Source organism: Montipora capricornis, chromosome 9, assembly GCF_036669925.1.
Source record: "Montipora capricornis isolate CH-2021 chromosome 9, ASM3666992v2, whole genome shotgun sequence".
Classification (NCBI taxonomy): Eukaryota; Metazoa; Cnidaria; class Anthozoa; order Scleractinia; family Acroporidae; genus Montipora; species Montipora capricornis.
This window is the reverse complement of record NC_090891.1, coordinates 39283516-39298359: the sequence shown is the minus strand read 5'-3', so window position 1 is coordinate 39298359 and position 14844 is coordinate 39283516. Positions and strand designations below refer to the sequence as shown.

The following is a 14844-nucleotide window of genomic DNA, read 5'->3' as shown; positions in this document are numbered from 1 at the left end:
AGATTAATTATTAATTTTCCAGACAAAGGGGGGAGGGAGGGAGGGAGGGAGGGAGGAAGGAGGGGACCTGAATATCTGGTCAAAATAACACAAGAAATTCTTGTCGACTGTTTCCCGGTCAACACTAGTTTCCATCCATCAAACTGAGATTGGACATTCGTAACAATTACACGACTCAATATCCCATGTTAATATTGACAAGCTTACTGCTCTAAAAAGAATGAAAACAGGCAGAATTACGGCTTTAGTTCAACGAGAAATAGCGTTTATAAGCTATGCCACGCTGATCTACAGTATTTAGGTCTAAAAACCCCGTTGAAGACGGTTAACTTTCAATTGTTTTGCTGGGTACTACTAATTTAATACTCTAAAAAATTCGATTTTCCGGAAGGTTGTCTCGTTAATCTAGTGGATATCGGAAACTGCAAGGTGAAGCCATCGATCCGGGTTCAACTCTTTGCCTCGCCTATTGTGAATCTTCTCAGCTTGTTTAAAATCTTTGTTTCGTTGAAGTAGATTTGAAGTCTAAAGTAGACTGTACGTCGTATAAATTGAATAAAAAGGAAAATGTCAGTTTGAGGGATGGAAAGAAGTGATGACCCTGTTTCCCGGAGACCTATTGCGCCAGCTGCAGCTACAATTTCGGCTTGGATGTCAGTGCGATCTACCGCGGCGATATCGCAAAAATTGCAAAACAAAGTCGAAACTTCAAGAAAATTCGACACGATTTAATTTTAGCAAACTATTTGCATTTATCGAGGGTCCCGGGTACCTTTTTTAAGAAGACCCAAACGGAGACTGCGAGAGGAAAAAAACGGACGGCAATGAAGGCACACGTCACATCACTTCAAATTTAATTTAGTCCTAGGAACAGTTATCACCACGACATCTTCATCACATAGCGACAAAACAACAACACAAAGTACATTACTGAGGCAGTGAAGCCCGGCAACGCATTGCTTCAAAAGCGTCTCTCGCTTACTGTCCAGCAATGGGTATCTCCACTGGCTAGAAGACAATACTTGACTTCGGTTGCACGAAAGGGCGATATCACCTCCAAAGGCAGCAACTAAACATCTCATAAATACCTCGAACTAACCTAAGCTGTTGATATGCGCGCGCAGCTCTCGCGAGTGTTTCACGCCAGCAACGACTATTGTGAGTGTTTCAGCATGACACAAATGCCAGCCGACACTCAAGGAATTCAAGAGCCGAGCTGTTTCTTACGGCATCGTAATATACAGCAGACGTAAAGAAACTGCTTATTCATACCTCTTGGACATCGAAACGAGCTGAAAAGTGAACTATAAAGACGTAGGCTGCAGTCCGTTCAATTTGCAAACAAAGTGTTTCCACGGTTTTCCCTGAGTTACTAGTCCTGGAAACAGTCCATATTTTTCCCACAAGCTTTTTAGGTTTTCAAGTACGTTTAGTGTATTTTTGTAATTTTGCAACACAAAAAAACCAGTCCGAGCACAAAACGATAATTTGAGCGAAAGATTCAGGCGACGAAAAGCAGAGCTCATTTCAAATATATTTATATAATATATATAATAAGCTCACGAGTATTGCCTCCTCTGCCCGGAAAGAGATTTTTTGCCTTTTTTTTTTTTTTTTTTTTTTGGAAATCGCATCCAATATTAGGAAAACAACCAAGCCAAAAAGATCAGAATTGCTGTACTGCATAAGGAATATATAATTTTTCTAAAATGAAAACAAAATAGTCAATTGCCACCAATTGTGACTGAAAAAGAAAAAAATGTTTTTGTGCACCCCTTTATTACACGCTCTTGGATTCAACTGAGTATAGCACGACTCATTATTCAGTGCTCCACTTGTTTGATAATTTTCCTTTCAAGAATGCCTAGTCCACATACAATAATCATCGTCGAGTCATTCCATTAATTTTTACTTATATTGCGCCCGCAAGCTAGCGCCGGCCGAATGCGGGGCGCCGCCGCCAGCGGACATGCTGGACGATAAACTGCCGTGAAAGTTTGCAAACTGTTGGCTTCCAAAGTAATAGTCTGCACCGCCCTTGCCTACGGTATGATCGCTTCCAGGCATGTGCGATCCAGCGGTCTGAGACGCGTTAGAATACGCGTGCGCACCATGTATCAGAGAGCCCTGAATTTGAGCGTGCTGCGACTGTGCATTGTAGTGCTGGTCACCTCGGTGTTTTTGATATTTCTTTGATCGGAATCGGACATTGTTACCCCCGGCACCTTGTTGCATGGCGCCGCGAGGAGTTGGCTGGTTTTGCACTTGTGAGTTGTAGCCGCCAACATGTTGCTTATTCTGGTACCCAGTCGATGATCGCTGGGGACGCCATGCTTGTTGATGCTGATTCAGGTAGAGCTGGGGCTGATGCACAGACATTCCCTGGTGATGTTGCTGCTGCTGCTGCTGCTGCTGAGCTTGGGTCTGTCCAGGACTGTTCCTGTCCATGGAGTTGCGATCAGAAAAACTGGTGTTCTCCTGCACAACTGGCGGGCCTTGAGCTGGGTGATATGCCTGAGGATTCATAAAAATCTAACATTAGAAACAGTGATAACAGTGCTTGACGACTGACGAGGGGTGTAATCGTTTCCTTGAATTTGCAAGCCAGTTCGAGCCGACGGAGTTACATTTCTGTGCTGAATGAACTGTGACTATAGAGGGGGATAGCTATCATAAGCATCCATGCATTGTGATCAGACATCAGACACCATTACTGGATCCATCTCTTCTTTGACAGAGCAAATCGACTAACCCAATGTTGCACCTAATTCAAATCTCGCGGGGTTAGATTCTTCCCACGTTGTATTTGCATTAAAATGTAGCATTCACATTTTAAATGATACAGAAATACCTGGAACAAAACGTTTTATTCCCAAAGGGTTTGAATTGGGTACAACATTGAGTTAGCCGATTTGGTATATTTACGACCCTAACATGAAAGTAATTCAAATCCGTCCAAGAAAGAAAAAAACATTGGACAAGGCATCTAATTGTAGCGACACAAATTGCTCGTGGCTTAAGGTTAATGCCTCCTGATTAATCATACAAGACACCCGACATATAGACCACGCCCTTTCTCCAATACTCGCCCAAACGTCAGTGGCCCTTTATGATCGGCTTGTCACGTGTTACACACGCGCAGCCACACGCACGCGAACACACCCGATGACGGGCACAACGTACCTGCATTTGTTGCGGCTGATACATCATTTGTGGAACTGCAGGGGATAGCTGCTGACCCATTGATACAGCAGCGTGGGGTGGCAGGTGGTCCGCGGAAGGCATGGGGAAAACGTGTGGATAATACATCATCTGTTGACTCGCCCAGTGCTGGCTCATAAACAGGTGGTGCTGAAAACAACACAAAACCTACATTATTGACAGAACTGACTTCAATTTGAAATCTAATTTCAGATTACTGCGGGGCAGGAAACAATTGTGGCGATGGTCCTTGGGAACAATTCAGAATGACCAAAGAACCCCAACAGAACCCTGGATCAAATGAAGTTACAGTCCTGGGGCCCATATCTCGAAAGTCTCGAAAACTTTTCGGGCCCGAAAAGCCATTTGTGAAACTACTATCCGCCTGATTTGGAAAGCTGATCTTTTAAAACGTTTTCAAGGTAGCAAAAGGAAAATGACTGAAGTTTGACGACTTAAATCCTCTCCGTTCTTGAGATACAAAGAAAATTGTCATACCCGAAAATGGCCCGTAAAGTTTCGGGACTTTCGAGAAACGGGCCCCTGGCCCGCGTTGTTCGAAGCATGGTTAGCGCTAACCGACGTTAAATACCATGGAAACCTATAGGTTCTGATACCTCTTAACCAACGGTTAGCGCTAACCAGCCTTCCAGCAACCGGCCCCCGGACAAAAACCGTTGAGACTCTTCTCAAGTTTTGTGCTTGTGGACAATAATTACAACAAATGCCCAACAATTCGCTCTCCCCCTTCCCAACCCAAAACAATATTGTTTATGAAGAAGCTGAAATAACCAAGATGGCCCTAAACAACAGGGAGTTTAAATAACAGGGAGCTTTAGCAACGACGACAGGAACGGCAACGAGAACGTCATCTCAAAACATAAATTCTCATTGTTGTAATCACTTCACGACTATTCCATGCTTTTTAATATGACAAACGTATAAGGTCCCCCAGGGATGAAAACGTTATGAGCGGCGCTTAATTTAGGGGAGGAAATTAACCTCAAATTTGACTATTTCCCGTTGTTGTTGCAAAGCGTTTTCATGCGTTTTCATGCGTGGAAAACGTACAAGCGGCACAAAGGATGCGCGAAAGTGTTTACAGAAGTTTCAAACATGGCAAATCTAAATAACCTTCGTTAAAATCCTCGTCACAAACAGCAAAATGGTCATTTAGCACCATTTAAATCAGCAATCGAAAGTGTGCTTGTTAAAACATTTTCACCGTTCGATCAAAGTTTTTGAGGTTCATTTGAAATGGAAATTGAAAGTGCAGTTGGTAAAGGATCCACATGAAATGGTGGCTCTAATTGAGGTGAGCGTTAGTTTGTTGTCAAATGACCCGTCTTGTTTCCTTGCAACCATGTGGAACTTTCTTGAACATTTTTTTAATTGCTTGATTTCAGTAAGAAATTCGTTTTGGTGGGCGACCAGCCCTACAAGAGAGAATTACTCCGAGTGAAACAAATTGTTGGCGTAAAGATTGCTTAATTTTCAGCAATAATTATCTGGAAAAACGAAGTCAAACACTGGTTGGCAAAAGTATGAACTCTTCTCTTACCTTTGAAAACTTTCAGGCCAAATTTTGTGGCCTTCTTTGTCTTCTGTAGCAGCATCATTTTGTATTCTCAATATTTCCGATTCAAAAATGCTGGCGAGTTTACGCCGGCCATTTTGTTTTGTTTGGATCAAGCATTATTCACTCCCTACGGAGTGAATAATGCTCAATTACTCCGAGATAGCGAACCAAACAGATTGCTTGAAACACCAAGATCACTGAGTGAGTATATACTAATAAGGTTTATTTCGACGATCATTTTGGGAATCTTTGCAAAGTTGTTGTTTACACTTTCTGCCATTAGCAAACGACTTTGCAAATTGAAAACATGTTACAAACAAATTGGAATCAAAAGTTCAAAGAACTTGTTGAACTTTCTCAAGTTTCTGATTTAAGGCCTTTTGGTTCTATTGATCATGCTCAGCGAAATAGATATCTGTTTACAAACATTGCTTTTCTTATTCAAATGTGCTAACCACAGAAACAAAAGACCCTTTGTTTCGACAGCCAATGAGGCTCTGGTTGGCACATTAATGACAATAGGTGACGTCAACGATATCTTCGCCATTAAAAACTTCTGAATTATTGGGTGAAAAGCTCTAATGATACTAAATATCCCTTGCGAAAATTAGAATGCTTAAAGGAACAGTTCTTAAAGACCATCTGGTAGATCAAGCAAACTTTTCTAGTTTCTAGAAAGATAAGGTCCGGAAATTGTTCGGTTCATTTTAAGCGATATACTCTCTTTCTTAAAAAGGAAAACGTTTCAAATCACGGCGTTTTTTAGCACTTCTCACGTCTTAAAAACTATGTTGAAGGATTAGTTTTTTAAGAATAAGCCGATTTTAGTTTCACGAATCCCTTTTTGGACCCAAAACGTTTTCCATGGGCTTTTAGGAAACCCCAGGTTTCTTAGTTAATCGATTTGAAAATAATGGACCTATGCCGGTAAGGTGAGATTCCTATACCAAATAAAAATGCGGTAAAAAGATAAGGAGTTAAAACCACATTTCGACACCATTCTGGCGTGTAGCAGTAAATAGGACATTTGCTTGATGACGCCATTTGACTACAAGTACCAGAATCCTTCAGGTTTCGCTTTTCTCCTGTTAATTAGAGCTATTGTTATTTTTACCCCACTGGGAATACAAAATTAAAATATGAAAAGGAAAACAAACTGAATTGTGGTAGTTGTAGTCAAATGACGCCATCGTGAAAATTTCCTATTACGTAATCAACTAGTGTGACCACCACCCCACCCCTATCACATTATGTTTCGTCAAATTAAAACAATTATCGATGAATTGCAAAAGACGTGAGGTCAGGTGAGTTACCTACCTGGAGACCAAGATTAAAGAAATAACGAAGAGTATTTGGATCTGAAAAGAAATAAGATGCAAACCATTGTTTTACGGATGGTAGCAGATTTTAACGTCACGGCGCACCTGGCATGGTATGCAAGCGGGCGTTGCAGATAAAAGGCGGGAAACGTTTCCATGGCAAATATTTCTAAAATGATGTCATCCGCGGAAGAATAACTTTCCTTTCAAAAGACGCCTTGCAAGTCGGAAATAGGAAGAAAGCTTTTGTTTACAAATACAGTCATGGGTTTATCTCCAAACGTGCAAACATTAGATGACCCTCTTAAACAACTGAGGGGAAAGTGCCATTCCATTTTCAAAAGTAGAATTCTTAGTGTAAAGACGATAACCCTTGTCAAAAGTTCAATGAAAAAGCAACACGGAAAGTGGGGGTCGAATTTCTTGGTGAAGTTGATTGTTCCCCTTTTTCTTACACAACTCATTTTGAATACATGTTCGGAGAAGGGACAAGTCCTCTACTTATCGAATAGTCTGTAAAATCAAATCAAATCAAATAGAATTGAGGCAGATCTACTGATGCTTTGTTGTCAGAAGGACAAAAACCTATCGGAGCAACTCAACCCACAAATTACGCCGGGTTTAACGATCTAAGCCAGGCCACAGGCTAAGTGAAAGTGTAAGGCGAAGTGGGCTCTCGCTAATGGCACAACCCTGTTCACTCACGGTTTAATCCACCGGTCGAAACAATTGATGATACATGATGCGACCACAAATTAAGCAAAATTTGGCATCTGAAGAAAAACTTTGACGAACGGTGGCTTTTTCCATTCAATGTTTACAACAAAGAATGCACTTGCTGCTTTAAAAACAAATAGCACAGTTATTCTTTTTTTCCTACATGGTCTGAATCCAGAAGCCATTTTAATACCAAATAGTAGGATCATCTGGAAAGTGTAGTCCTGAAAAGGACTGTTTTGGATGATAATGTTTTCGTGAAAACAAAATACAGTCCTTCTCAGGACTATACTCACCCGGACGATCGTACTTGACTTTCTTATGAATAACAGTCTTTTTTGGCGCATATATTTTCATTTAAGAACAAAAAAACCCAGTCTCTGTTACCTACTAAAGCACAACACGCACGTCAGTCTTGCTAAGTTTCAAAATTGAGTGTAGCGCCATCAACAGAAATAAGAAATCAGTTGAACTTTACCGTCTGGGAGATCTGAGCCATCACTTTCCACGGACATTCCCGCAGGCATGCGCGGCTGACCGGTCATGTTAGGCGGCTGGAAGTACATCACTTGAACGTATGGCAACGCCTGATAAGGTACCTGGTGCTGGGAAACTGTGGGAGAGCTAGAGGGTCCAGGCTGGGGTGCCTCAATGCTTTGACTTGATTCCTCAAGGGATGGGGAGTGGTTAGGTTCGGTGTCGTGCCCTGTAGTGGTGGTGGTGTTATTACTCGGGATTGGGTTTTTAGCTATGGTAGTTTCGTCTTCAGATGCGTCTTGGTTGGACTGTAAAAACAAAGGAACAGATGATGTTAAAGATGCTTTCCCACACTATCTTGGTCTCCTTGTAGAATGCGTCTTTAAAGGAACATGCAGTCCTAATAAAGAATAACTTTAAAGTGGCCCTGTGATAAAAAAAAATCTCTGTCTTTTTTTCTTCGGATTTTGAAAGTGTGTTTGCTTAGCACCTAACTGGCAAAATTTTGAGCTTTGACTTTTATCCAAAGGCCGTTTACTTTGAGTGTAAGTTTTGGATTTCACGGTCCGCCATTACTCACGTTCGAAACTGACCGATTGGACCTTAGAGGGTTGGATCCAGGGAAAAGGGACGTCAAAGGCTCATTCCCAAAATTTCCAGCCATTGAGTATCGCAAAGAGAAGAGAAACAATTGTAGGCCTAGCTTTACTCGCTGTCACAGAGAAAAAAAAAACACCATACTCACAGCCAATATAGAAACTGAGGGGTTCTCTTGTGAAACTTCTGATGTAGGCGCTGGCTTCAACTCAACTGAAACTGCAAAAGGACACATACAAATTCGAGCGGCAACTTACTCGCCGTTGGGAAATAATAACCTTGGGCCCGTTTCTCGTAAGTCCCGATTACTTTTTGGGCCTGACAGCTGGTTTCTAAAAAGCTAGTGTTTCAATCGGAATATTTTCAAAACAGCTAAGAGTTAAATGATTTTCATGTTGAAAACTGATAAAAAGGGAACTTTCGAGAAACGGGCTCTTTGTCCGAAATTTTGAGCTTGGTTTTTAATAGTGAATGAAGCCACAATCTGATTTCCCTTATTCTCAGTCACAATTGCACCTCCTGTCCAAAGCAGGGCACTGAAGTTTATGCTTTGATTAAAGTGGCTATCACTCCAAAAAGGTTTCCACTGCAATAATTCTCCGTTCTTGTTTTTTAGGGCTCAGACGGTTGGAGTTAACTCTGATTCAAGTAGCATGAAGGGACTGGAAGGAATGTTAGTTCGTTGCAGTATGAAGCTGGTACTCATCTGGGTCGAGAAAGAGAGAGATGGAGGAATAGTGTGGAGCAACGTTTCTTATTTAAGGAAACAACAAGGTGACTGAGGTAGGCCACGAACCAGCGACCGAAGCGCTGACCGCTATTGCACTGTGCCTCTACGGCTAAGAAACAAAGCTAAGGCGAAATTACCTCAAACCTCACCACGCTTGCATTGTATTGAATTACCATACTAACCTAATGTGGAAGGAGCAAGGATGTCTTTCTTCCCATCGTTACCGGCTACCACATCCTTTCCCGTGTTGAACAGCAATTTAACTTCTCCGCTTTCATTGAGAGGTTCTGCAAATGTGACAGTCTTTTTCTCCGGGTTACAGGAGGGCGGACTCTCTGCTCCAACAAGGGCTGGTTTTAAGCTTGGAGAGTCGTCCGGCTTTTTCGATAATCTCGCGTCATCCTTGTTTGTGTCGCCCGGTTCCGCCGCCGCCGCCGCCGACGCCGACGCCGACGCCTCCGTAGCCTGAAGCGTTTTGTTGCTGCTCAGGTTTCTCATTCGTATGACACCTCTCACTCCCTGCTTCATCGACGATGGTGGCTCTGCCGTCTTCTTGTCGTTCGCTTCAAGCTCTTTGACCTCATTCTCTCGAGGTTTTGGTTCACCTCTTTCTGGCGTTTCTTTAGACCAAGCAGTTCTCCTCGCGGGAGAATCCACTAGTTTAACCTGCTCAACATTGGAAGCGTTCAATTCAGTAGCAGACGCAGTTCCTGGTTGCTTCGTTACATTGAGCGTAGCTTCCTTTGAGAGGTCCTTGCTGTCTTTGACTGGATTCTTTTCTGAGGGAAATGCCGATTTGCGTACCTCATTAGGCTCTATTTTCTTTTCCGAAGTTGCAGTGCTGTTGCTTGTTTCTACGGTGTCAAGTTCGCACTTCTTTGCAACTCCACTTTCGTTGTTTAAACCTTCGACATTCTTAGAAACTGGTTCTTTGTGGTCTCTTGTTGGCAATTTCTCCCTCCTAGTTTCCAATTCCTTCTCATCAACCTTGGCAGAGGTGGATTGGTGATTAATCGTCGTAGAGGGAACAGGTGGTTGTTTGTTGTCTGTTGCTGCACTTGCTGCGAATTGCTCCTTAGGGGTTACGGGACCTGGCGTCCCTGGCGTCCCTGGCGTCAATCGGCTCCAAAACTCAGCTGAGGTTTGATCCTGAGACGGTTTGGCGGACGGTTGAGGCTTCTCATCCACCTGTTGAGTCTGAACAAATTGCAGAGGAAAAGGTGAGTGAGTGAGTGAGTAAAACAGTAAACAGTAAATCTTTATTGCGCCTTACTCTCCAAAGGGAGGTATCGGTCTCGTTACAATAAAGGTGATGATATCTACTAGAATAACTAATTAACTAAAAAGATCATACAATTACTTGTAATACAAGTGTTGGTATAAAATTATTATTTTAATTATTTTGCATTTAGGAAGTCTTTTCTCTTCTGAAACATTAAATATGTGTATTTACCTACTATCTTTGAAATGCTTTCGTTTTCTAGGGTAAGTAAATACCGTATTTTATCCTCATCATTTAGGCTTTTGAAAACAACATCGTGTGTTGAAAGGAGAGAATGGAGCTCATTTCTAATGTTATCGTACCCTGGGCAATACATCAAGAAGTGCCGCTCGTCTTCTATATAGCCTCTATTGCAGACTAGACACGTTCTTCCATCTACTGGGATTGGTGCACCTCTATTTTCGTATTTCCCAGTCTGTATTCGCAAGCTATGAACCCCCAGACGCAATTTTGTCATACTTATTCTATGTGCTGGGTTTCTGATAGTTTTGAGATAGTCTTCCAATTGGTAGTCGAATTTGACTTCTTTGTGTGTAAATTTCTCTCTAGAGCCTTCGGAAGTGTTGTTGCGAGCCTTCAGCCAATTTCGAATGTAGTCCTTTTTAAGCTGTTTCTTTATGGAGGAACGAGCATTCTTAACGTGTAGTTGGCTTGATGTATTGCCTGTAAAGTGCATTCGTATAGTTTCGTCATTATTTAATACATCAAAAAATTGGCTGTGATTTTTTGCGTGATGAAAGGCTTCCTTTAATAGAGGGTTGACTGTTTTATGCTGTAGTCTAAGCGAGTAACTAAATATTGAAGCTTTCATGTCTATACTTAAAGGGTACCGTCCAAGTTCTGCCTTACAGGCAATGTTCTCTGTGTACCATGGGGTATTTAGTGTTTGCTTACAGAACTTGATATGGACTTGTTCGATAGTGCTTTTGTCAAAATGGGTCTTATATGATAATAGCTCCGGTCCCCATATTTCGCATCCATATAGTAGTATAGGTTTGACAAGGGCATCAAAAAGCTTATTCTTAATTGTAATTGTGGTCGTATCCGAATTGGAGAACAATGAGTGAGTGAGTGAGTGGGTGGGTGGGTGGGTGAGTGAGTGAGTGAGTGAGTGAGTGAGTGAGTGCACTCACGTGACAAGGCGCGCACACTGATTTAATTCAATTCCCTTAAAGTGCCCCTGTGACCAAAAGATCAATTCATATTTTTCTTTGGATTTCAAAACTATGTTAACAAAACACTACGTGACCCACGTTTTAAGCCTTGGTTTCAAAAGACACCTCTTTATTTTAACTGTAAATTTCCTATTTAATGGTCCGCCATTACTAACATTATGTTCTTGAGAGAGCTGGATCGAGGAGAAAATGACGTCAAAGGCTCACTAGTTTAAGAATGCAATACGTGTGTACGCCGCAGAATTAATATGCAGCACGGGGGTTTTGAGCTTTCAGACTTTTAAACTCACGCTTTGCATAGTATAATAAGCTGCGTTCACACTCTGAAATTTTAAGCTAGTGAGCCTCTGACGTCACTTTTCCCTGAATCCAACCGTCTGAGCTCCAATCGGTCAGTTTTGAACGTGAGTAATGGCGGACCGTGAAATCCAAAACTTACACTCAAAGTAAACGGCCTTTGGATAAAAATCAAAGCTCAAAATTTTGCCAGTCAGGTGTTAAGCAAACACACTTTCAAAATCCGAAGGAAAAAAGGAAGTGGTTTTTTTGATCACAGGGGCACTTTAAAGTGCACCTAAACTCAAATATTTTTCACCTACAGTATTAATCTCCCCACCAAAAGCAAACAGTGACGTTTGGCCATTTTTACCTCAAGACGCGCAAGGTTATCAAAACTAGCAGTAATTTGGACCCACGAGCATGATGCGAGAGACATGGCCGGGTCTATTCTCGATTTTACTTCGCAAACTGCTTTGCAATGCAGAATTTCTTTGAAGACAGGACTGCAAAGCAGTTCGGGACGTAAAATTGAGAATGGACTGATGCCTCTCACATCACGGTGGTGGGTCTAAAACTAGCTACTGCTAGTTCTGCCAAGTTTACGAGGCCTGAACGGCACGGAAAAAGCAAAATTCTGGGTAACAATGGTAACAAATGTTTCCTTTGGATGAAGAGATTTATCTTAGGAAAGAAAGATATTTAAGTTTAGGTGCACTTTAGGATTGATACGCTGCACCAACCAAGATGGCCGTCGTGACGTCAAGTGACGTGAGAACGATCCATTGGCTAACTGCGAAAGTGGTATCAAGTTAGCTGATAGAAGCAAATTGACCAAAGCGGGGAATTTGGAAGCTGGCAAAGGGCTAACTTTAGTTTTCTTTTTCCTTTCAGTGGTCGCCACGTGATATCACATTTGCACCAACCGACTTAGTTGGATGAGGAATGGTCCACCTCGAGAAAGATTGCGGGTTCACGGGATCTTTAAATCAACAAATGGGCAGAAAATGCCGCCTTATAATTAACACTAGGGAGCTTAAGCACGCGCGTTTTTGAGACGTGGACGGCAACCGGTAGAGATACATTGTAATTTCGTGTGCCAGGACAGTGGTATCTCCCAGATATTTGTATTAATCATCTCTAATGGAGAAAACATACATAGCAATGTAAATGTGGTTGTGTGAAAGCAAGTTAAAAGGGAAAAGAACTCACTTCCTGTTGCCGTCCGCATCTAAGTGCTTAAGCTCCCTAGTTATTCCACGAGCGCGCGTTGGATATGAGATGACAGAAAGCCAACGAGGCGCGTAGTGTCGAGTTGGCTATAATCATCTCATATCCAACAAGCGCGAGTGGAATAATTGTTTTGTTAAAAACGCGCACAAATTATGGATAAATCTTCCTTTTTTTCCTTCAGCAATATCAGTAAACTTACTGATATTTGTAGAGCATGGTATAATAGCTGACGTGATATGATGGCTAAGCCAATCAAAACTCTAGAATTGCATTATCCAATGATCTAGTTTTCATGATTAACCGATTATTCCTGCCAATCGCTGACGCTTCAAGCGTTAGCAGTTCGTCAGTGGGAATAGTTTTGGCGTTTCACTGTCCACTAACACAGCACCAAAGTTTAAGAAACTTTCCCCATCATTCATCAATGAAAAACGAAACCTGCCAGAACTTTTTATTTTTAAAACACACACAAACGATAGCAAGTTTTTTGTCGAACTGTATTACAGCGACCACACTACAGCTGGCCTTGCTGTTTAGTATAGTTGCACGCAGAATTGGAAACCGGAGATAAGCGCCGGCCTGATGGGCCTTCCTAGACTCGTAACAGAGACTTCTTTTTACGCAGAATTCAATTTGGCCAAAGCCCAGGTAGAGAGGAATGGCCGTTTACAAACGGACGGAGCAGCTTTAGCATGGAACGAGTAGAGGGTTTTTTACCACAATTGCTTGTAATCTCGCAATCTGATTTGCTAATTTGCCGTTGTCGATAAGAGTCTAGACAACGCTGCTCGCGTCATGCTTGCGTCAATTTGTCACGCAATGTAATAGCGAATCACGAACGCTCATTTTGGGAAATAAACCAATCATATTGCGAGAAAGTTATAGACAACGCTTTGCTCTTTCTATGAGTTATGATTTTGGTCACGCTCTGAAATAAAAACTTTCTTTGGCGTTGAATATTGTGGTAAAAAACAAATCGAAAGTGGTTCATTGTTGTCTGTACTCTTATCGACAACGATATTCGTCATCACAGTGGTCAAAATTTGTTGTAGACTCACTCGGCTACGCCTCGTGAGTCCACAACATTTTGACCACTGTGATGACCAATATCGATGTCGATACGAGTACAGACAACGCTGAACCACTTTCGATTTGTTAATGATCATTGCGGCCACGGTGGTATACCAGTCGCAACATAAAGAAAACACAAAAGATAGCGATTCTTTTGTCAAATTGTATTACAGTGACCACACCAAATAACACAACGCAAAAGAAAAACATGCGTGACCTTTCTTTGAACATAACTTACTGGCAAAGCTGGAAATGCTGCGGGATCCTTTCCTTGTAATTCAGCTAACTTTGCTTGTTCCTGCAAGGAATACGAAAATAGTAGACCTATCTAATAAAAAAATCTAGTTTACAAATCCTGGGTATGTTTTTCTTCCGGCAAATAAACTGTATGCCAGCTGACAGAAATTTAACGAGAATTACGTATAATAATAACATTATTTAACATTCGGTTGTCGTTGAGATAAAAACGCCATCAGAAGTCACTTCTACGGGTTTTCCTACCAGGGCTGTAATTTGAATAAAAAAGGAGATCTTGCAAGTCCACAAATGATATCCAAAAAGCGAGTTAATGATAACAGCTTGTTGCACCAAGACCAAAAGAAAGGAAAGGAAAGGAGAGGTGTCCTTCTGGGCAAACCGAAGTGTCCTCATCGAAAGTCTCCACACATCGTTGTTTATAACAGGAAGGATTATGGTACTGTACATGTACATGAAGTACTCATTGATCAGCACCTGTGGTCAATATTAAACACTTAATGACTGGTCCCGAGGGAAACAGTTCATTTTGTTTCCCTCGAACCTCAATGTTTCCCTCGGCAGACTTTTGGCGGGAAACAACTTTATTGTTAGATGCCATGTGACCTCGAAGTAACCAATCAGAGCGCGCGCTGCTGGGAGAAAAAACTCAGAAATATAACAATCATAAATGGCGACCCCCTTTACCATACTTATGTATTTATGTTAATTAGACCCACTGCCCTCACTTTGAAACAAAGATTCTTTTGAAATTTGCTGGTCGTAGCGAGGTTAGAAAGGCTTATTACGGGTAGCATTAAAACAGTAGAATATTTCATTTGGTCACCATTATGAAAGAGGCATCATAAGAATATTCAATTCATGGTATATGAGGTACTCAGATTCTCGGACGAGGACGAGGACGAGAACGAGTACGAGATTTGACTGCCCTT

At 41.7% G+C, this 14844-nt stretch overlaps 1 protein-coding gene across 1 annotated transcript in view; it reads right to left on the bottom strand.

Annotated features, from left to right (window-relative positions):
• Positions 1-837: 837 nt before the first annotated feature.
• Positions 838-14844, bottom strand: part of LOC138017808 (uncharacterized) — a 35633-nt gene continuing 21626 nt past the window's right edge. Inside the window, exons 17-23 of the mRNA XM_068864778.1 lie at positions 13896-13955; positions 8803-9817; positions 8039-8109; positions 7295-7601; positions 6098-6138; positions 3184-3351; positions 838-2514 (exon numbers count right to left, since the gene is read on the bottom strand). Coding sequence (XP_068720879.1) covers positions 1909-2514; positions 3184-3351; positions 6098-6138; positions 7295-7601; positions 8039-8109; positions 8803-9817; positions 13896-13955 — 2268 coding nt within the window. The 3' untranslated portion in view covers positions 838-1908. The remainder of the gene's footprint in view (positions 2515-3183; positions 3352-6097; positions 6139-7294; positions 7602-8038; positions 8110-8802; positions 9818-13895; positions 13956-14844) is intronic.